General features: G+C 39.3%; 1 protein-coding gene across 1 annotated transcript in view; it reads right to left on the bottom strand.

The window, feature by feature from the left end:
- The window catches only part of SYCP2L (synaptonemal complex protein 2 like), a 102,104-nt gene that overhangs the window by 60,835 nt on the left and 18,001 nt on the right, over positions 1–23,268 (bottom strand). The window contains exons 7-17 of the mRNA XM_039231865.1: positions 20,818–20,903; positions 20,612–20,700; positions 18,320–18,354; positions 17,343–17,485; positions 15,531–15,583; positions 14,857–14,902; positions 13,092–13,184; positions 12,939–12,999; positions 8,772–8,917; positions 6,684–6,777; positions 6,123–6,220 (exon numbers count right to left, since the gene is read on the bottom strand). Coding sequence (XP_039087796.1) covers positions 6,123–6,220; positions 6,684–6,777; positions 8,772–8,917; positions 12,939–12,999; positions 13,092–13,184; positions 14,857–14,902; positions 15,531–15,583; positions 17,343–17,485; positions 18,320–18,354; positions 20,612–20,700; positions 20,818–20,903 — 944 coding nt within the window. The remainder of the gene's footprint in view (positions 1–6,122; positions 6,221–6,683; positions 6,778–8,771; positions 8,918–12,938; positions 13,000–13,091; positions 13,185–14,856; positions 14,903–15,530; positions 15,584–17,342; positions 17,486–18,319; positions 18,355–20,611; positions 20,701–20,817; positions 20,904–23,268) is intronic.

The raw sequence follows: 23,268 nt of genomic DNA, 5'->3' as shown, positions 1-23,268 counted from the left end.
ACAATGGTGTTCAAGTGAAAAAGCGTAGGTCTTCCACTTTAAATGAAAAGCTAGAAATGATTAGGAGGCACCTGGGTGGCTCCATTACATGTCTGACTCTTGATTTAGACTTAGCTTATGATCTCATGGTTTGTGAGAGTGGAGTCCCTCCTGGGAATCTGCAATGACAGTGCAGAGGATGCTCGGGGTTCTCTCTCCCTCTCTCTGCTCCTCTCCCACTCATGTGCACACACAATTTTTCTCTCTCAAATAAAACTTTAAAAAGCTAGAAATTATTAAACTTAGAGAGCCATGTTGGAAGTGTTAGGCCTCTTGCAGCAGTTAACCAAATTGTGAATGCAAAGAAAAAGTTGTAAATTAGAAGTGCTATTCGAGGGATGATTTGAAGGAAGGACAGGAAGGACAGAAAGACAGGAAGGACAGGAAGGACAGACAGAAAGCAAAACAGTCTTATTACTTTATATAGAGAAAGTTTTAGTGGTCTGGATAGAAGATCAAGCCAACCATAACCTTCCTTTAAGCCTTCCCTGAAGGCTAAGAGGTGAAAGAGCTGCACAAGAAAAGTTGGAATCAGAAGTTGGTTCATGAGGTTTAAGGAAAGAAACTATCTCCATAACATAAAAGTATAAGGTTAAGCAGAAAGTGCTGATATAGTAGCTGCAGTAAGATCCAGAATATCTAGCTAACATAGTTACTGAAGGTAGCTACACTAAACAGATTTTCAGTGTAGATAGAACAACCTTCAACTGGAAGAAGATGCCATCTAAGACTTTCATAACTAGAGAGAAGTCAGTGCCTGAATCAAAGGACGAGCTGAGTCTTCTGTTAGGGAGGAATATAGCTGCTGACTTTAACTTAAAGGCAATGCTCGTTTACCATTCCAAAATCCCAAAGCCCTTACAAAATATGCTAGATCTACTCTGCATGTGCTCTATAAATGGAACAAAGCCTGGGTGAGAGCACATATTCCACAACATGGCTCACTGAAAATTTTAAGCTCACCGTTGAGAACTCCTACTGTGAAGAAAAGATTCCTTTCAAAATATTTATTACTCATTGGCAATGTACTTGGTCACCCAAAAGCTCTGGTGGTGATGTACATCAGATCAAGGTTATTTCATGCCTGTTAACAACATTCATCCTGCAGCCCATGGATCAAGAAGTCCCTCAACTTTCACGTCTTATTTAAGAATATATTTCACAAGGCTATGGCTGCCCTGGATAGTGATTCCTCTGATGGATCTGGGAAGTCCACTGAAAACCTTCTAGGAAGGACTCACCATTCTAGATGCCAGTAAGAACATTCGTGATTCATAGAAAGAGGTTAGAAGATCAAACGGAACTGGAGTTTTAAGTGGATTCCAACCCTCATGGATGACCTTGAGGGAGTCAAGAGTCTAGTGGAGAAGTAACTGCAGATGTGGTTGAAACAGCAAGAGAGCCTGAAGATGGGCTGAATTGCTGCCGTCTCATGATCAAACTTGAACGGACAAGGTGTTGAGCTTCATGGATGAGCGAAGAAAGTGGTTTCTGGAGATGGACTCTACTCATGAAGAGTTGTGACGTTTGTTGAGATAGCAACAAAGATTTAGAATTATTTCCTATACTTAGCTGATAAAGCAGCAGCAGGGTTTTCAAGAACTGACTCCAATTTTGAAAGAAGTTGACTGTGGGTAAAATGCTATTAAAGAGCATCTTACACTACAGAGAAACTGTTCAGAAAAGGAAGTCTCAATTAATGTGAGAAACTTCATCGTTGCCTTATTTGAAGAAATTGCCACAGCCACCCCACTCTGACTAGTCAGCAGCCATCAACATGGAGGCAAGAGCCTCTACCAGCAAAATAACTCCCTGGAAGCTCAGATAGCAATTTTTTAGCAAGAACATTTTAAATTAAGATATACAAAGTGTTTTCCTAGACATGAGGCTATTGCACACTTAATAGACTATAGTATAATCGTAACCTCTGTATGCACTGGGAAACCAAAAATTCATTTGACTTGCTTTATTGCAACATTCACTTTATTGTGGGGATCTGGAACTGAATTTGCAGTATCTCAGGCATGCTGGTGCACAGTCTAGAAAGAGCTACACACACACACACACACACACACACACACACACACACACGTGCGGTCATTTGATTCCCTCAAAGTTTCCAAGAAAATTCAATGGAAGAAGTAATTATTTCAATAAATGATTTGGAATAATGGGACAGCCGTATGAAAGAAAGGAGAAGGAGGGAGTGAAAAGAAAGGAGGAAAAAAGAACTTCAGCCCTTACTTCATACAGTATATAAACATTAACATAAAATGGTTCATGACTGAAGATCTAGAACTGTAAAACTCCAAGAAAATGTAGAGAAACATAGGATTGATCATGATTTAGCTAAGATTTTTTTAAGCACGTCCCAAAAAAAGCATAGAGTATAAAAGAAAAAATCAATTGGAGAAAAATCAATTGGGCTTAATAAAAATTAAGAACTTTTGCTCTTTAAAGATATATTTAAGCCAAAACTCCTAGGGATATGCCCCTGAGTTAAGATGTTCCATTTTCCTCATGTCCTCCTTTAGCAAATGGAGGTAAAAATACATTCCTTAGGGATATTCATTAGGGTGAAGACTAAATAATGTACGGAATTGAACGTATTTAGCAAAGGATCTATTAGGTGTCTAAAATCTAAGCTGTATTAGCTATGTACCAGCAAGCCCTCAATAAATACACATGAAAACTTTAAAGAGACATTTATAAAAATAAAAAGGAAGCCACATACAGAAAATATATACAAAACATAGTTGATAAAGGACTTGGGGCTTGTATGTAGAATATATAAAGAACACTTTTTAAATTTGTTTTAAAGTTTATTCATTTTGAGAGACAGACAGAGAGACAGAGAGAGACAGAGCGCATGAGAGCGAGAGCGCACACGAGTGAGCAAGCAGGGGAAGGGTGCAGAAAAGGGGAGAGAATTCCCAAGCAGCCTCCACACTGTCAATGCAGAGCTCAACATGGACTTTAAGCCACAAACTGGGGCTCCAACCCTCAAACCAGGAGATCATGACCTAAGCCAACGTGGAGTCCAATGCTTCAGCTGACTGAACCACCCAGGCACCCTTATAAAGAAACCTTTAAGAAACACATAATTCATTTTTAATAGTATTCCTATTAAAGAGTTAGATACATTACCTAAGAAGATATAGAAAGATGGAAAATGAGCACATGAACAGAGATGCTTGACACCATTAGTCATTACAGACACACAAGTCAGAACCACAATGAACTACTACTACACTTCCACTGGAATGGCTAAGATTAAAAAGATTAACATTACTGGGACACCTGGGTGGCTCAAGGTTAAGCATGTGACTCTCAATTTCAGCTGAGGTCATGATCTCACAGTTCCTGGGCTCAAGCCCTGCACTGGGTTCCATGTTGTCAACTTGGGATTCTCTGTCCCTTTCTCTCTGCCCCTCCTCAACTTGCACATGTGCTCTCTCATTCTTGCAATAAATAAAACAAAAAGAAAAAAGACTGGGGCGCCTGGGTGGCTTAGTCGGTTGAGCGTCCGACTTTCGCTTAGGTCATGATCTCTCAGTTTGTGGGTTTGAGCCCAGCGTCGGGCTCTGTGCTGACTGCCAGCTCAGAGCCTGGAGCCTGTTTCAGTCTGTGACTCCCTCTCTCTCTGACCCTCCCCTGCTCACGCTGTCTCTCTCTCTCTCTCTCCTAGAAATAAAAATATTTAAAAAAAAAAGAAGAAAAAAGACTAACATTACCAAGTACTACCAAGAATGTGAGCAACTAGAACTCTCCAAGACTGTTGGTGGAGGGTTAAGTAGTTTAACCACATTAGAAAAAGTTTTGGCAGCTTTTTAAAAATTAAATGTACACCAACCATGATCTAGTAATTCCATTCCTATGCATTTACTCCAGAGAAAATACATGTCCATACAAAGACTTCTATGTGATCCCAAGTTCTTTACTTATAACCAGACCCTGGAAACTCAAATGGCCATCAACAGGTGACTGGATAAACACATTATGGTATATCCACAAAGGATTACTTGGCAATATGAAAGCATGAAATATTGATACTCACAATATGGGTATATTTCAAAACAATTATGCTGAATGAAAGACACTGGGAGGAAAAAAGTGCATACTTCTAATATTTATTTTTGAGAGAGAGAGCGCGCGCGCACGCATCAGTGGGGGAGGTGCAGAGAGAGGGGGGACACAGGATCAAAGCAGGCTCAGTGCTGATAGCAGAGAGCCTGATATGGGGCTAGAACTCACAAACCATGAGACTGTGACTGGAGCCAAAGTCAGATGCTCAACCACTGAGCCACCCAGGCACACAAAAGGGCATATCCTTGCATTCCACTGATAGAGGAGTTTGCAGTTCAAAAAAATCTATCATGGCAAAAAGCAGATCGGTGATTGCAAGGGGCAGGTAGGGAGGATGGAAAGGGAAGGGAAAGATTTAAAGGGGCAAGAGCATCTTAGAGACAGATATGTTCATTATCTTGATTGCAGTGATGGTGCTAGGTGTAGACATGTCAAAACTCAAACTCCACGCTTTAAAAATATACAATTTTATTTCAATGATCTCAAAGCTCTAAAAATTACAGGTCTTATGACCCATTCTTCATAGGCCTATATGGAAAAGTGGCAAATTAATGCTAAGTGGATACATGTTTCCTGGGCTGGAAATAATTCAGTGTTTTGCCGCAGAAACCAGCAAATCCTTATATAGAAAACTGCACACAATACTCTCTCCTCATGTGGGGTGTGGCCAGACACAGAACAGAGGGAAAGCCCAGAACACTGAATTATATATTAACTCGTCACACTAATAGCAGTCAATATGGCTTATTAATTTTGAAAATCGCAGGGCACCTGGGTGGCTCAGTCAGATATCCGACTTTCGCTCAGGTCATGATCTCACGGTTTGTGGGTTCGAGCCCTGTGTCAGGCTCTGTGCTGACAGCTCAGAGCCTGGAGCCTGATTCAGATTCTGTGTCTCCCACTCTCTCCGCCTCTCCCCCACTTGTACTCTGTCTCTCTCAAAACCAAACATTAGAGGGTATAGCTTAGTGGTAGATCATTGGACTGAAAAAATAAACATTAATTTTTAAGAAAACTGCATACCTAGGTTTGTCATTTAATTTAGGATCCTGAGTTTTTACTGATGGTTCTTGTAAATCTGAAGAATGTTCGTATTTTGAAGTAACTTCCAATCATGAAAATTAAAAACAAAAATTAAGCTTTTCAAGTAAACATTGAAGCGCAATACTCAAGCCTTAGAATACATTTTAAAACATCTGACCTTGTTGCAGATCATCTAGTTTCGATATTTCAGGTGAACTATCTTCTGTGTTTGTTTGCTGTAGAAAAAAGTAGTTACGGTGCCTTTGAAGTCCCTCTTTTGAAATGCTTTGGGAACGACTTTACACATCCAAAGAAAAAGCATTTCTACTAAATAAGGAGATACCAGGCTTCTTATTAGATGTGGCTCCTAATGACTGTTGGCTGTTCCAAAAACTTGACATTCACTCTCAGGCAAAAATTTGCCACTATCAGAAACACTCATTACACTTCTATATAATCTCCACGTCATCACATATAAACAAAAGGAGGTCTGGACTGAATACCCAGTGCATGTCAAGAAGTGTGTTAGGATGAAAAAAAGAAGTATGTCTAACATCTGGGAGGGCTACAGTATGAACCAGCTATTATCTCCATTTTATAGAGGAGACGCCTCAGACTCAGTGATGTTAATTTTCCCAAGTTCCTGTATCTAGTAAGTGAAAGCCAGGTCTCCCTCTAAACATTAGACTCTTTTCCCTAGATCTCCGTCTCCAGATCCCAAGTGAGGGAATGAGGCAGAGCCAGCCAAGTCACATATTCCTTGGGAGAGCCAACTTGTCTGAGAGCAGAGAACCCAGGAACATGGCATGCAAAAATAATCTAGGAGAGGAATGACCCCCACCCCCATCCAAAAAAAAAAAAAAAAAAAGAGGAGAAATCTGTTGGTCTGGAAAAAAATGGACTACAAGCCAGGAGGGGTGGCTTCCACAGTGGTTCCACAGTTAAGAACCTTGTGCCCAGCATCCCATACTCACAACAGGCTCAGACTGGTCATTTAAGGGGAGAGCTATTGGGCGGTGGTCGTCTCCTGCACTCATGAACTCGGCCAGCTTGGTAGATTCTTCTGTCCAGCCTATACACAGAGAAAAGAGCATTAGAAGTGGTAACCACATTCTCCCATTGTTCTTCATGGGACGCCCATGCTGATAGTACATCGCCATCTATTGCGAAAAGCTGGTAATTACATCCGGTCTCAAACCTCAAGTTTGAAATCTAGCTGCACTTTTAGAAAGAGCTTTGGGATTTAACTCTAATTAAATAGATACAGGATCTATAACCAAGCCCTTTCCATGCCCCCATCTTCTGCCTCCAGGCACCCCTATCATTTTCTCCTTTTTTCATTTCCATTGACCCACAAGAGAATTTATCGGGTTGGGAAAATGATTCGAGGTGTTAGCAACTTTTCTTTCTCTGTAGGGACAGTAGAACATTTATTACTTTTACAGAACCACAGGCTTTCAGGGACCTCTTCCAAGCAAGGTTTTATTAGTGTTTTTAAGGGAATTCAGAGTAAGAAATTTTATTTCCCAGTATACCTGTCTCTCTTTCATGACTGCTAGGAATGTCAGTGTCTGCTTTCTCAGATTTACCAGAAAGTTCTGAGGAGCTTCTTTTCTGGCCAGACAAGATCTGAAATGCAAGCCAAAATCCACGTGACCTTTAAAAAGGACTCAACTCTTAAAATTTAAGGAACATCTAAAGCTTGGAACACAGCACACTGATAAATTCAAAGTTAGTCAATCTTTGGCTTGTTTTCTTTTGAAGGATATTATACTGTTTCCACCTCTCTAACCCCCTTCCCTCCAGGACTAGCTCTGGCTGACCACTTCCCTTCTCGCGTACCCCATCCTGGGGTCTTCACAGCCTCTCTATCCTCTGACCCAAGTCTGACCCCTTATTAACTTCTAACTCCTGTTTCACACGGAGACTGAATCTCGCAAGAAGAGACTGCAGGGAGATCCCCACTGTAGGGTTTCTCCGACCCCACTCCTTCCTCACTAGGGCCTCACAGTCCAGGAACTGCAGCTTAATAAGCATGCATACCTTAGTTCTAACCCAAAAAATTGTATTCACTTTGGGAGATATGGAAATACATACAATTTTTCTTTTTGTTATTTTTAACATTTATTTATTTTAAGAGAATGAACAGGATAGGGGCAGGGAGAAAGGGAAAGAGATAATCCCAGGCAGGCTCAGCTTGGCTATGTCAGCACAGACTCCAATGCAGGGCTTGATCCTATAAACCAGGATATCAGGACCTGAGCTGAAATCAAGAGTCAGATGCTTAATGGACTGAGCCACCCAGGAGCCCCCTGAAATTTTTCATTGAATAAAGGAAATCTTTAGTGTTGAGGCAGAAAGGAAGGGAGGCCCAGAGGACTAGTTCACCAAAGCAAAGTCATTTTAGTTTTAGACTGACTCTTAACCTAACTGTCAGCAAGCCATAAAAGGAGTCCTATGATCTGACTCACGGAAGACCAGAAGACTGCATTCCAACTGGCAGTAAAAGGCAGAGGCCAGACATTGTTAAAATTGCTCCCTGTAGGTAATCTCACAACCCTAGGAAAATAGACTTACTTCCCAGTGTACATGATAAACCCAAAGTTTAACAGTCCCTCCATATAGTTAGGTATTTGGAAAAACATAAAACCCTTTGCCAGAGGCAAAGTGGGGGTCCCTTGTCCTCACCTTGGAGGAAAGGCCACTACTTTGTGAAGTAGCTCTTTTCTTATTTCTAGGTTTAATAAATCTTTGTCCCTTTCTCTAAATGGCTTGCTCTTATGTTCTTTCTCCCATAAAGCCACAGCCCTCTTTCTTGGTAAAGGGCCATACACCCTCTCTCTGGGGACCTTAGCCTATCTAGCATCAGTGTTAAGCCAATTCATATGTAATATGTTATATGAGGTAATTTTTTAGTAAATGATACATTCTCCACTTTTTCTCATCCTTATCCATAAAATGGTCTTTTCATAGAGGGAGTCTTTGGAAACACTACCACAGAGCACTTTACAGTATATAAAATGTCTCCATATGCAACTCAATACCAAAAGCAAATGGGCCCAAGGCTTCCTCCCTGATTTCTTAATTTAACCACCTATCGGCCATTACCATAATATCATAGTTCTTGTCACAAATTTCTTTGCTCTGCCTATCGTCTGTGCTAGGGAAAACCTTTGTTTATCTTGTGTGTCAGTAGGAAACAGTCAATGATATGGAAGCCATATCAGTCTAGAAGAGGTGTAGACCATTTCACCATAAGACCAGGGGATAAAATTTCATAACTCCCTAAGAGACAAGATTTATAGTGATTCTCCTTGGTCCTCAGGGTGGAGAGAGAGAAGGAAATACTAAGAAGTCCACAGCAAGTATCCTCCAAACTTCATGAAGAGTGTTGGGAGGTGGTAATGTTATCCTAGAAAATTTTCAACTGTTCACAATAAATGGAATAAAAGCATTTTGAGGCACAAAGGGGTTTTGTGTCTTACATGTCCCAATTATAGGGTATTCCAAAGATCAAGCTATCTGCTTGAGGAGATGTTCACATCAGAACCCAACAAGAAAGTTAAGGACATGAAAGCATGCTAAAACATTTTCAAATAACCAAAGAGAATTAAATTTGCCACCTGTTTGTCTTCTCCTAAAGCTTTAAGGGAAGCTTGCAATATGCTGAATTGCAAATCAAAATGGATTTCTATTTTCATCACTTCTTTGTTGCTGACATTAATAGGCTTCTTCAGGCAAATGATAAGCATCTTCATATTTTCAGTTTCTAACAAAATAAAGTATACAAATGCATATCAACATACTGAAAGGTTTTAAGACTTTAAAATTGTAAGTAACTGCACTGGGATATTTTTCAACTGATCAGATTTTTCTTCAAGAAGTTGGAAAGAAATTGTATTAAATAAAGCAGCTTTGACACTTTTATTAGAAGCACATTTGTGGTGTTTATACAAATACACACCGTATGATTATGTAGTTGATCTTGCAAAGACAGGAAGTTACTTATCTTAGCAACAAAGCAATGGAGAGAAAGACACCCACAGACAATCATGCTGATGAGGGACATGGCTACCACCCTGGATGATCAGGCCTGGGTTTATGTACAATGGGCATCGGATCTGGTGAGACAGAAAAGCCTGAGCTACATACACTGCTCAATAATCTAGCTGCAATTCTGATGCACACAGAAGAATATACACAGGTAAAAGATCTTCCAGGAAGCACTGAAGCAAGCAGAGCTGAAAAGCTATGCAATTTCCATACAGCACTTCAGGGAAGAGTTAGCTGAACTGTCAAGAAAAAAATAAACCCTTAATTTAATTTTATGAAGCACTAACTCTTTTTGTTGTAGAGAATTTTCAGCAACTGCTATTATGCCAGTCTCATTGGCACCCAAACCAAGGACTTAAATCTTTTTTCTTTGATATTTAAGTGTCATCAACTTAGTAGCTATGGTAAAGGACTAGTTGTAGACACTGCCTCTTGTGTTTTTAAGAAGGAACAACTTTAGCCCTGACGGATTTTGACTTCTAAGGACAGATAACTGAGGCTTTCAGTTGTAACAGATGGTTAGGGGCTATCTGTGCTGGTCTGAGTATAACTATAGGGGGAGATAGGCCAGTTTTCCCTTAGGGTGGGTATGTGGTGATTTCCATCAGGCATCTCTATCTTAACGTTTTGATCCATTGATTTGCTACCTTCTTTATTTTATCAATAGCTGGATGATCAGAGCTATGTCTCATGGCAAAGGGGGATTATGGGGAGTTTTCTTATTTGAAAACTAAGAAATGGGGAGTTTTCTTCATTTCATGAAGCCCAGGTCGGGATCTAATGCATAATAGATCCACAAAGTATTATCTTGGTTTGCACAGTGTCCAGCATAAAGTTTTAAAGTAGGAATTAGGCCCTTGAAAAATACTCATTTAATTAGAATGAAAGGACTGGATATTCTTCTATCTGGTTCTATACAACTATGAAAAAAGGGAAAAGTGATATAAACTCCTGTCAATGATATATGAGCACCCCATTTCCTCTGCAACCTAGGTCCTTGAACACAGTCATCTGAGGAACTCAAAGATACACATGCCCAGGATGCACCCCAAACTTTCTGTCTCAGGTAGGGCCTTATAAATTTAATATATAAAAATATCCCCAGTAATTCTGATATGTACTCCTAGCACAGTCAAAGTATCACCCATCTGGATTCTAGTCCTGGCTTTGAGTTTGGGTCTTAATATCCTCATCTGTAAAGTAGGGAATGAGATAGTCTCTTAGCCTTGGGAGAGCCTATCTGATCGTATGACCTTAAGTGAATAGACTTCAGTGGTGAAAGATCTTTATCACACTGCCTGAAAGTATATAATGTATGTACATACAAGCTAGGTAAGTGGAGGTCTTTACCTTAGCAGTCTGGCAAAGAGCTCTTTGCCTAGCAGAATGGCAATTTTTATAAGTACCATATAGGATTACTGTTACTATTGGTAAGCTTTTTGGGGTGAGGATGTGAATGGGAATGATAAGCAGATATTGGTTTCTTGTGTCAATAGTGTAAGAATCCTTTCATGATAGAGACTCTACCAAAAAAAAAAAAAAAATCACTGATTAAAGAAATTGGAAAAAAAAGAAAGAAAGAAATTGAAGATGACACAAAGAAACAAAGACAATCTATACTCATGGAGGAACAAATATTGTTAAGATGTCCAAACTACATAAAGCAATCTACAAAGTGAATGCAATCCCTATCAAAATAGTTACAGTATTTTTCACAGAGCTAGAATAAACAATCCTAAGATTTGTATGGAGCCACAGAAGACCCCAAAGAGCCAAGGCAACCTTGAAAAAGAAAAGCAAAGCCAGAGGCATCATAATTCTGGACTTCAAGGAGTATTACAAAGCTGTAACAATCAAAGCAATATGGTACTGGCACAAAAATAGATACACAGATCAATGGAACAGAAAGAAAACCCAGAAATTAACCCACAGCATGGTCAACTACTAATTATATATATGGTCAATTACATTGTCAATTATATTATATGGTCAATTAACCTTCAACAAAGCAGGAAATATCCAGTTGGAAAAAGACACTCTTCAATAATTGGTACTGGGGAAACTAGACACTTTCTTGCATCACATACAAAAATAAGCTCAAAATGAATTCAAGACCTAAATGTGATACCTAAAACAATAATGCTAGAAAAGAGCCCAGACAATAAGGTCTCTGACATCAGCCATACCAAGATTTTTTTAGATAGGTTTTGAGGCAAGGAAAACAAAACTTCTGCACAGAGAAGAAAACAATCAACGAAACTAAAAGGCAACCTATGGAATGAGAGAAGATATTTACAAATGACATATTTGATAAAGGATTAGTATCCAAGATATATAAAGAACTGATACAACACCCAAAAAACAAATAATGCAATTAAAAACTGGGCAGACAACATGAATAGACATTTCTCCAAAGATGACCTACAGATGGCCAACAGACACCTGAAAAGATGCTCAACATCACTCATTAGGGCTATGCAAATCAAAAGTGATCTCACCTCACACCTGTCAGCATGGCTAAAATCAACCTAAGAAACAAGAATTCGCAAGGAGGTGAGAAAAAGGAATGCTCTTGCACTGTGGGAATGCAAAGTGGTACAGGCAGTGTGGAAAACAATATGGAGGTTCCTTAAAAAGTTAAAAATAGGATTATGAGAAAAATCTAGTAATTCCACTACTGTGTATTTACCCAGAGAATACAAAAACATTAATTCAAAAAGACCTATGCACCTTGGGTTTATTGCAGCATTATTTACAATAGCCAGATTACGGACATAGCCAAATGTCCATTGATACATGAAGAGATGATGTGGCCCCCACTCAAGAAAGGGTAACTCCTGGATTTCATGCCCCTCAACATTACTTACCAACCTAGAAGAAAGGAGTGTGATGGAGGTTTGGGGGGGTAGGGGGGAGTCAGAGAGCTAATATTTAGATACAAGTGGATATACCTACACGAACTCATCAATAGTTACTATAAATTTCTGGGGGAAGGACGGCAGGTACTATAACTTTTTTTTTTTTTTTAAGTCATGGTATAAAACATTTACCATGTTAACCATTTTTAAGTGTATATTTCAGTAGCATTAAGTTTATTCACTGTTGTACAGATCACCAGAACTTTCCCCTTTCCGTAGCCCCTGAAAACCACCATTCTATTTCCTGTCTCTATCAATTTCATTATTCTAGACACCCTATAAGTGGAATCTACAATATTTGTCTTGTAGTGACTGGCCTATTCACTTAACATAATGTCCTGAAGGTTCATCCATGTTGTGGCAGGTGTCAGACTTTCTTTTTAAAGCTGAATAGTACTCCATCATATATATACACACACAAACACACACACACTTTTCTTGACTCATGTGTAGATGGACATTTTGGTCGCTTCCACCTCTTGGCTATTGCAAATAATGCTGCAATGAACACAGGTATGTAAATATCTCAAGTCCTGCTTTTATTTCTTCTGGATATGTACCCAAAAGTAAAATTTCTGGTTCGTAGTGTGATTCTATTTTTAAGACCTTGATAAACTCTTCTTACAATGAGAAAACCAGGTAAGCAACTGAATCCTAAAATCATAAAGTGAAGGAGTGGTCAACCTCATACCTCTACATCCTGGCCCAGAGCATGGCGTTCCTTCCACTGCACTACACCATCTCCCTTCTAACTCAATGAATCAAGTCTGCTCTAGAATCAGAACTAAATCTAGAGTAGGTTAGAATTAACCATCTTACCTATTATGCTGAAATTAATCACTGCTTCCTTCAAAATTCTCACTGAGTCCCACAGGGCACTCTTGGGGGAAAAAAAGTTAATGAGCACATAATATACCTGCATATGAACAATCTCTAAGCACTTAGGTTTAAATAGGATTCAAATGTAGTCACCTTAGTATTGTCTATGTAAAAAGTTATACTCTGACTTCCGAGGTTGAAATCAATCCAAAATTTCTCTAATTTTTCATCATCTGGTTTTCTCATCTGTAATATAGAATTTCAAACAGATGTCATGTTAAAGGATCAGATGAAACTTATTTCACTAAAAACTTCTGCTCTTCATAGAAAAAACACTATCCTAACATTATAGTAGGTCTTTATGGTCTTCCTCTTTTCTGCAAAACAACAGGTAGGCCTCAACTTTATATAACTCCGTTATTTCGGGGGGTGGGGTGGGGAACACAACCACTATCCTTACTTTAACATTTAAAGATGTTTAAATGTCTGCAGACTATCTACACAAACTTTCTCCCCCCCCCCAGTAAGAATCATGAAAAAATACCTTCTCTCTGACCCTCCCCTGCTCACCCGCTCTCTCAGAAATAAAACATTAAAAAATTTTTAAAAATTATGAAAAAATAGTCATTATGTTGAAGCAGCAACAATCCATACTGCAGGTGCATGGAAACTTCTGGAGAAGGAGGTATTATGATCAAATATAAGTGATTATTTGCTATCTAACTTACTATATCCATTAAAGCAGAGCTAAGACTTGAGTTCAAATCATTTTAATTGCTTACTATAAGCATATATATATTTATTTATTTAAGCTTCAAACAGTAGGACCTTTATAGAAACAGTATATGTGTCCTTCTCTGGCTTTCAGTTCCGTTCAAACCATTCTATGGGCACATTAACAATACCTATATTTCCTCCCACCTGTTTTCTAGACCTATCAGGGAGTTTTTATTCCTCAACAATGGAAAAAACACTAGACTTACTACTGTACCACTTGCTTTTCTGAAAATGGTATTTCTTGGACATCTTTCCATCATAGGTACCTACTTTTTAATGGCTATAGAGTTGAATGAAGGTTTTAACCTATAATGGATGTTACTGGAAGCCAGTTTCAGGGACTTGATTGAAACTGATGGAAATTTAGAAGTCCCCATGGGGAAAAAAATAGCAAGCAGATATTGGAACCTTAGGATAACAGCAAAGAATGGAGATAAAGGAATCAAAGAGGCTACTAAAATCAGTTCTAGGGATGAGAAACTTGTGGTATAGTCATGAGTTAAAGGCTCAGAGGCCAAGAAAGGAGATCTGAACCGAGAACAAAGATATAGTTAATTAGGACATTTTGCAGGTCCAGGAAACCTCAACAGAATCAAGGTTCAAAGATCTTTGAAGACTTTATCCCCAGTGGAGGTGCTATATGTTGATACTGTTCCTTTAAAAAACAAAAGGGGTAGTGAAAAGCGACTGCTCACCTTTAGACTATGCAGTACAAGGTAGAACGACCTAGAGAAAAGAGTGCTCCCAATTTCTGTGGATCAAGTGGGGAGTATCAATTGGATGGAAAGCAGCAAGGGAATTGCCCTTTCTCCTGCAATCCAGGCATGAATAATGGTATTCATTAATAGGGTAAAGTAAGGCCAGATTCCTGTGACTGACCTCATTAACACAGTATCAACCTTAAAATTCCTGCATCTAGTAGTAACAGTAGGGTCCTTAAACGTATTAGTAAACGACCCCAGTATGGTAGGATCAAAAGAAGAAGAAAGTCTTCAGAGTTTCAGCCTCTAGAAGTAAACTTCCTTTTCAAAAAAAAAAAAAAAAAACCCTCTGTGTGGGGAGAGAAGTTTGGGCCTCATTATGGATTTCTAACTATGGGTTACGTTATATGCCACTCTCCGAGCCCCAGAGATAAACCTACCTCATGCCCATCAGCAAAAGCAGCAATACATGGAAATGAGTAGACCCTGCAAAACACTTCACAATTAAAAAAGCAAAATAAAATGTGATTGGAGCCCAAATATAGCCTACAGATGTTCTAGAACAAGAATTTATGACTAGGGCAGGCAATTCAGTCTCTTGGCATTAAGTATGGACAAGGCTCTCAAACCTGCAGGTGGATACAGCTAGGAGTAGGTCTCTAGTCTCCATCTGGCAGTTTGCAAGCCAGGTTTACTGGTACTAAGTCTCAGTCTGGTTGTGTGGCAAGATTCCCAAAGGTAGGCGTGAATTCAGCAAATTCTCATCAAGGACTTTTTAATAGACTTATCTCCAGTGCCTCAAACCTTCAAGAAGTCACTGTTCATAAAATCTTCTAGAGGATGTGTTAAAGATTTTCCAAGTTATAAGTAAATGTGTTAAAACACTGGTAGAGATAAACACATACAAGTGAATCACTAGGAAGAATGGATCTAATCTTCGGAATCACTAAGGAGAATGGATCTACTGATATTTCTATTCAATGAATAATTCATTAGTGATTAATAAGTTATGTATCCTATGACCTCTCCTGAAATAAGTCTTAGATTTTTCTTTAATATTAGACATTTCAGAAGACAGCTAGTCAATAAAATAACACCCAGAGAAATATCTTACCTTCTTTCATCACCAAGTCTGTTGTTTAGGTGATTGAGAAACCGTCTACTATCCTTCAAAGGAAATAATGCAAACTTTAAAAAAAAGAGGTCTTATTTAAAAACTATTTTTGCTGGCATGAAGCAGCTAGTGTTTGCTTTGAAATTCCCAGGACCCAGTAACATCAAGGTTTCACCAAGATTCATTATTTTAGGTTAATTAAAACAATACTTTGTTATAAAGAGGCAGCTTCAGACTCAAATCCTGGAGGGAACACCCAGGCTGCAGATTTTCAGCTGAGGAATGCTTTAAGTCTCCAAAAATTATATGCACAGTTATGTTTCACTGGGTTAAGAGAAAGAAATACATTTAACTAGTAACCTAGATTCGTTTCGCCAACCCACCAGGCGTCCATCTTGCCAACATCTGCCCAGCACAAGCCAACCACAAACACATAAACTTACCCCCTTTGGGTTTATCTGAGGGTGTTATCTACTGCCATTTTTCCTTATCAGGAGTTCTCTATCCCATTCCTTCCTAGTTTCTCTTTCCGGATACTGGTTCAGAGAATAAGGATTATTTTTTAGAGTTCTTCTGACCAGAAGCTAGAAGCTAGTAGAAAGGTAAATCTGTTGCCCCCAAAATACTAAATCTGACCAGACACCAACTCAGGCTTTTGTCCCTTTTCCTACAAAGGACTGGCTGTTGTCCTGTATCTGCACATCCGATCTTTATTCAGCACTAAGTACACAGCAGTAATGGAGGTCTGGACCTCAAAGAGGTTCAATTAAGAAGTGCATGGCTCTGTGGGGAAAAGGCTTTGAGAAACATTACTTTTGACCCGTTTTCATGAAAATTCCCTGTAGATGAGGGAACGACACAGAGGAAAAAGGAAACTAGCATCTGAGTGTCCACAACATCCCAAGCACTTTTGGTTTCTCTCATTCAGTTCTCACAATGTTAAGGTGGCTTTTATTCCTATTTCACAGATGATACCCTAAGGCTTCCAAAGTCAACTACCTTATAAAAATACATACATCATATAAGCCAGGGAGGTGCTACTCAAACCTGAAGCTTATGGTCTTTCCATTTAGATCAAACAGAAAACTGGCTAAACACCTACTGTGTATCTGGAAATAGGCTCAAAGTTAAATATATTTTCAATAATGTATTTAAGAATTCAGATTTCATAAAGTTCTAATTACATAGCAGTGTTGACTAGAAAGGCTTGGTTCAACAATTTCATGGTTATTAAGAATTTTACCTTTTCTTAAGGGCCTAACCCTCATTTTAAGAACTTTTTGGAAGAGGAAAAACATTTTTGCTATTTTAAGATGAGGGGGGAGTATGCAGCAAAGCTATAGGCTATTTTTGTGCTACTTAAGGATATAATCACCATGAGCTAGATTGCATGGAAAACACTGAAAATTATTATTCCTCCAAACTATAGAGCACCCCATGCAATTTCAGCCTTCCCTCATCTTCCCAGCTGCTCTGTCCAAGGCTGCAATGCACATTCCTTTCTTTTCCAGCTCTGTCTACCAACTGAGGTTTGCTAAAATCGCTCCCTACTTCATGTTCTAACTGGATCCAACCTAATTACATTGTTTTGTGTCCAGTATAAGTTACCTATAGAGAAGCCTTATCTGTAGATCCATGTTTGGCCCACAAATATGGTGTTCACATGGTCCTCAAATCACTTCACAGAAATGGGAAACAGGAAGCTTAATCACATTTAAGAAAAATTCCTCCCCTGAGCCCAATGCTCAGGAAAACACGGAGGATGCTGAACAAGTATTGATCAAATGGAATTTTGAGAACCAGGAATCTTACCGTCTCAAATTCTCGATCCTTAATTTCTTTGAAAGCTTCTGCAATGAGGTCATCTTCAAACCACTGATGGACAAGGTCACCCCTTGATTTTTTCAAGGTCAGTCTACACAGTGCTTCAGAAAGAGCAACCTGCTGGTCATAATCTAGAGATTAAAAGCACGATAGACCTAGATCATTCCAGGATGGGCACAAAGCAAAAGAAAAGAAAGTTCTCCAAATTAGCACTGCTCTAAGAAATGGAAGACTAACATTGTAGGTTATAGTAATAAGCATTATAAAGTAACCTGGATCATTATGTAAATATTTAAGAAACCTTAGAAAAATCTAAATAAGCCAGCATATAACAATTTATAAGATGCAAAGGCATTTATTTTAGATATATTAAAATATTAAAAAGCAGCTCCTCAAACAGCCTTACAAAATACTACAAAAATAAAAGCCCAAGGTAAATTATGGCATTTCACAATGGATAAGAACTACATACATTTCAATTTCAAATAATTTTAAGAGCAAAAGTCACCTTGCAGCTGGATATATACAACAGGAAGACTTTTACAGAATGCTTTTAAAATTTGTAAAGCAATAGATGTTGCTTATGAATACGTAGAATAAAGGTATAAAAGCCTCTTTTAGAATGAAAACCAGATCTAAGTCAAGGATTAGCTCTACCGTTGGAGAGAAGGGAATCAGGGACAGGTACACAGGGGGCTTTACATGTAACTGATTCTACTTAATAAAGACTTGAAGCAAATGTAGCAAAATGAAAATCTGACTAGATTGGTTGATGAATAATGAGTATTTGAATTATTCTTTATGGCTTTCAGCATGCTAAAGCCTTTCAGAGTAAATTACAGATGAAGTGCTAATTCCTATTTTTAACTTAACCACAATTTATTACCACAGTCCCAAGATGCTCATAGAACCCCAAATAGCCAATATAAAATACTCTAATATTTAAAATTCTAAACACTTCTTACCACCCACAGTCAAGATTGTCCTTGCAAGGTCTTTCCTGAAAGATTTAGACAAATTAACATTTTACTGAAGTGAATGAACATACATAAAACTTTACTAAATTGACATTAAAATTGAAAAATCAAGATGTATATTTTTGAAGTTATTGCAAACTCAGCACCAGGATTTCTTAAATGTCAAGAATACATTTTTATGGAAAAACTCTTTGTATTATTGAGTTAAATCCACCTTTTATAAGAAGCTAGAGTTACTGTATATTCTGAGTTTCTATTTCTCCTTCTGTGAGGTGAATTCAATTGGATGATGTCAGAAGATTCTGGAATTTTATAATCACCTCATCAATGTAGGAGGATATATTTCTTATATGATTTTTTTTTCCTTAAAGTTTACACCTGAAAGAAATGATACAGTAGACTCGGAATGTTTAGTTTTTTAATGTTTATTTTTGAGAGAGAGAGAGAGAAAGAGGCACGTGTACACACACACACACACACACACACACACACACACACACACACTCTGCAAGCTGGGCAGGGGCAAAGAGAGGGAGACACAGAAAATAAAGCAGGCTCCAGGCTCTGAGAGGTCAGCACCACAGAGCCCAATGTGGGGCCTCAACCCATGAGCTCAACCGTGAAATTATAACCTGAGCTGAAGTCAGACGCTAAACCGACTGCACCACCCAGGCACCCCGGTGCTGAATCTTCCTAATGTGCTCTTGACCTGCTTTTAAAAACTGACAAATGAAGCAGGGGGTGAGGGGGGAACCCTGGGTGGCTCAGGTGGTTAAGTATCTGACTCTTGATTTCCACTCAGGTCGTGATCTCACGGGTTGGGAATTTGAGCCCCACCTCAGGCTCACAGCTGATAGCATGGAGCTTGGTTGTGATTCCTTGCCTCTCCCTCCCCCCTCTCACTCAAATATAGATAAACATTAAAAAACCAACAAATGTATCCTTTATTAGATGTAATATGGTTAACTTAGTACATTACAGTAAATCCCCCTATTATATCTTAACAATTTCAATTAGTTAAATGTCAACAAATATGATGATCTTTTAATATCTGAAATAATGCTCATTTTAAATAGATTGGCCAAGAAATCTTTACTTCAGTTTCTCATAAAGTGATTTTTTAAAAAGAAAATTAAAGAGGCCCTAGAATAGTACCACTGCTTTGTGCTTGCAGACGTTTTATTTCACCTGAAGTCCAGAACATTCCAGACTTTCTAGAACAAACAAGCGGTGGGACCATAGAATTAGCTTGAAAACTTCTGAGAGAACATCGGGTCAGTTGTTCCCCAAATCCAAATAGTTCACTCAGAGTAATGATTAAACTAATCGTTTTTGGATTGTTGAGTATTTTTTTTAGGAAATAGAAAACTACAACCTGCACACTAGTCAAATGGACAAACGTGGTAGCAGTGGGCTCCATGCTCACCAATCACATCATTTGGGCCTAAATATGACAAACGTGGTTGCCCTTCATGTCACCAGTCATGGCTGCTTGTCACATAAACAAGGGTGTGCCGCACCAGGTCAACGATGCTGGTTGGTAGCAGATAGCATGGTCACAGATTTAGGTTTAAATTTTAAAATGGGGTCCTGGTTTTGCCCCTTCCATAGCCACATATTACAACCGTAACTCCAAATTTCAATGCCCTAAGAACTACAGAATTGTAATGCGGTCAAGACATTTAAAAATTCATTGATTTTTTTTCATTGTTGAAAAATACAAATTCCATGCTTCACTGGTATAACTAAAAGTTGGTTGCCTTTGAGCATTTGTTCTTTACCAGATAACAAGCTCTTCACTTCAAAGAATTGCTTGATTCAACCTGTAGAACAACTATCAAGGGTTATCATCGGCTCCATCTTGCAGGTGAGCAAACAGGTGCCAAAACCAGGATTCGAAGCCCCATTTCTGGCATCAGAGTCGGTCCTCTGAACACTTTCTCAGGAGTCACCAATTTAACTCACATCCACAGTGGAAAAAATGATCTATAGCCCAAGAAAGCATTTCAGTTCACAAACCTGATAAACATATTACTAAAAAAGAAAAGCTTAGCAAGATCCAGTTTGTTTTTTGTTTTTTGTTTTTTTTTTTTTGTTTTTTTTTTTTTTGCTTAGTCTTCCTTCACTGCATAGCCTAGTGCCTGATAACATGGTAGGTGCACCAAACATTTGCTGAAAGGAATCAACAAAGTCACCAAGTCTAGAGAAAACAAAGATGGAAGTAGTACAATCCAGAGAGGGTTTGCCCTTACGTCATTCAACACGTACATCATCACTTACATCAGATGACATGGGCCTTCTAACAAGGGAAGTTGTTTCCTCTCTTCCCGAGGCAGAGCATGCAAAATGGAGTTCAAAGTCTTCAGAGCCTGTTTGGAGTTGGAGAAAGTATTCGCAGGGAAGAATCAAACATGGAGACCCGTGCACAACTGTCTCTAAGGTCTCCAGAGCAATGGTTATCAACTGGTTTGTTACTTGCAACTCACCTCCTGTTGAATCAAGTGATTTACAGTCTTTTCTGTCACCAGAAAGCCTAAGGTAAATATGAAGGAACCCAGCATCTGAATTTTTCCTGAAAGCACAATTGTTAAAGAATCAAACTGATGCTAAAATGAATAAGGGAATGACTCTCACACAACAGGAAGAGGCCAAGACTGGAAAATCCAGGAGGGCAGTAAACATTTTAGAAGTTAAAACCAAACAGTCTGGGAGATAAAACATGGAGAAAATGCACTTGCATCGCATAGACTCTCATTCAGGAGAACAGCAGCATACCTGAAGCGAGACTTTGATTGCCCGATCTCAAGCAAAGTTATTTTTGGTCCACACTGAGGGACAAACATACAAAGGGCAGCTCCTATAGTTTTCTGTGTTTCTTCTGTTTGTGCATTAAAAAAGATATTTGTAATGTCTTCTATAATAGAACGCTTTTAATAAGGTGTTGGTCTTTATTAAACAGCCTAATCACAGAAATTTCAATAGCTATTTATAGGTCCATGTGTAGTAAAATCAGTAGGTGGTTATTCTTCATGATTCTTCATGCTTATTAAACTAGATTTGGGATTTCATTTATGCCCATTAAGATACAAAATGATAGTGGTAGTATACAAAATTCTGATAAGTCCAAAAATTTATGGTAAGGTCATAGCATTAGATAGGTTCAAATGTGCAATTTTGATGTATGGATTATCACAGGTAATATACTCACTCCCCCCATATACTTCATGAAACTGTAGGAAACCAAACCAGAAAATAGAAAAGAGATTCCTCTTCCATTTAAAAAAAAAAAAAAAAAAAAAAAAAAAAAAAAAAAAAAAAAGGAAACCCAGGGGCACCTCAGTTAGTCAGTTATCTGACTTTAGCTCATCTCAGGTCATGATCTCATGGTTTGTGGGTTTGAGCCCCATGTTGGGCTCTGTGCTGACAGCTCAGAGCCTAGAGCTGTTGTAGATTCTGTATCTCCCTCTCTCTCTACCCCTCCCCAACTTGCTCATGCACATTCTCTCTCAAAAATAAAAAAAAGCCAGATTGGTACTGCTGAATGATTTCTGGGAACCAAAAATTTGGCTAATGGCTAAGCCAACAACTTGCTTGCCAGCTTAAAACTTGAGATTTCAATACAGCCCAGATGGACAGAAGGGATCCTAAAGACCTTTATGTACCAGATTATCAAACATCAGATGCCAATCTTTTCATTTAAATAGTAAAGAAAAACTGACAAATACAGCCCTATAAAAAAAGAGAGGCACTACCATTGGGTAGAAGAGGGACTTTTATTTAAATTTTTTTTTAAACGTTTAAGAAATTTTAAATTTTTTAATAGTTTATTGTCAAGTTGGTTTACATAGAACACCCAGTGCTCATCCCAACAACTGCCCTCCCCCTCCCCCTCCCCTCCCCCTTCCCCTCTCCCCCACCCCCCTTCAGCCCTCAGTTTGTTCTCAGCAAATTTCTGAGAGAGAGAGAGAGAGCGCGCATGAGCAGGGGAGGGTGGGCGGGGAGACACAGACTCGGAAACAGGCTCCAGGCTCTGAGCTAGCAGTCAGCACAGAGGCCGAGGTGGCGCTTGAACCCACGAACCACGAGATCAACCGACTGAGCCACCCAGGTGCCCCAAAGAGGGACTTTTTAAAAAGTGCTTACTTCAGGAGACAAAAATTTAGAACCATCTTACTTATCACAGAAGACTTCAAAGCACAGAAAATAGTCACCCCACCCTCAAAGAGCCAGCACAATAAGTAACACAGCATGAAAGCAGTAGTGTGGAAAGCACCTGGGGGATAGATGTTGAAGAGACTTATTTACTCATCTCAGAACAGGTGGCAGAGGGGCAGGTATCTTCAGGAAACTTTTCCAAGGACAAAAATGCTGGTGGGCACCATTTCTCTCCCCACTCCCAGCTTACATGGCTGGACACATGGGAGCCAGCAGCGACCCTCTTTCAGTCTTACACCACACACCCCACTCCCAATGCTCCCTTACAGACCTGCTCCATCCAACCCGCCTGCCTCAACAGCCCATCCCTACCAAGTGCTCCTGCCCCAACACACCATGAAGCAGCCCCAGTGGGGACCAGCACCACTCCTAAGTGTCCACTGCCCTGGGGAGATGAGGCAATAAGTTCATTCCCCATGAAGTTGGCCTTCAGCAAGGAGGCTGATTGCAGATACCTAGTCTGACTGCCAGCCCCACACCAACCAAAGCCTCTGTGAGCCACATGGGGAGAAAGCCCAGTCATCTGATCTACCCACACAGAGAGGCTCATTGCAGACAGCTAGCCTGACTGTTGATCCTGCCCATCTATGAGACCAGAGGCCTTCACAGGCCCCTGATCACTGCATGGACTAAACTCTGCCCAGTGTGCCCACAGTAGGCAAAGTGGGTTGTTGCAGCTGACTGGGCTAAAAGCAAACACAGCTAGATACAAGAGTAAGGTG

This window comes from Hyaena hyaena, unplaced genomic scaffold (assembly GCF_003009895.1).
Source record: "Hyaena hyaena isolate Hyena2069 unplaced genomic scaffold, ASM300989v1 scaffold_60, whole genome shotgun sequence".
Taxonomy (NCBI): Eukaryota; Metazoa; Chordata; class Mammalia; order Carnivora; family Hyaenidae; genus Hyaena; species Hyaena hyaena.
Note: the sequence above shows the minus strand (reverse complement) of the source record. Positions and strands in the feature narration are given on the sequence as shown.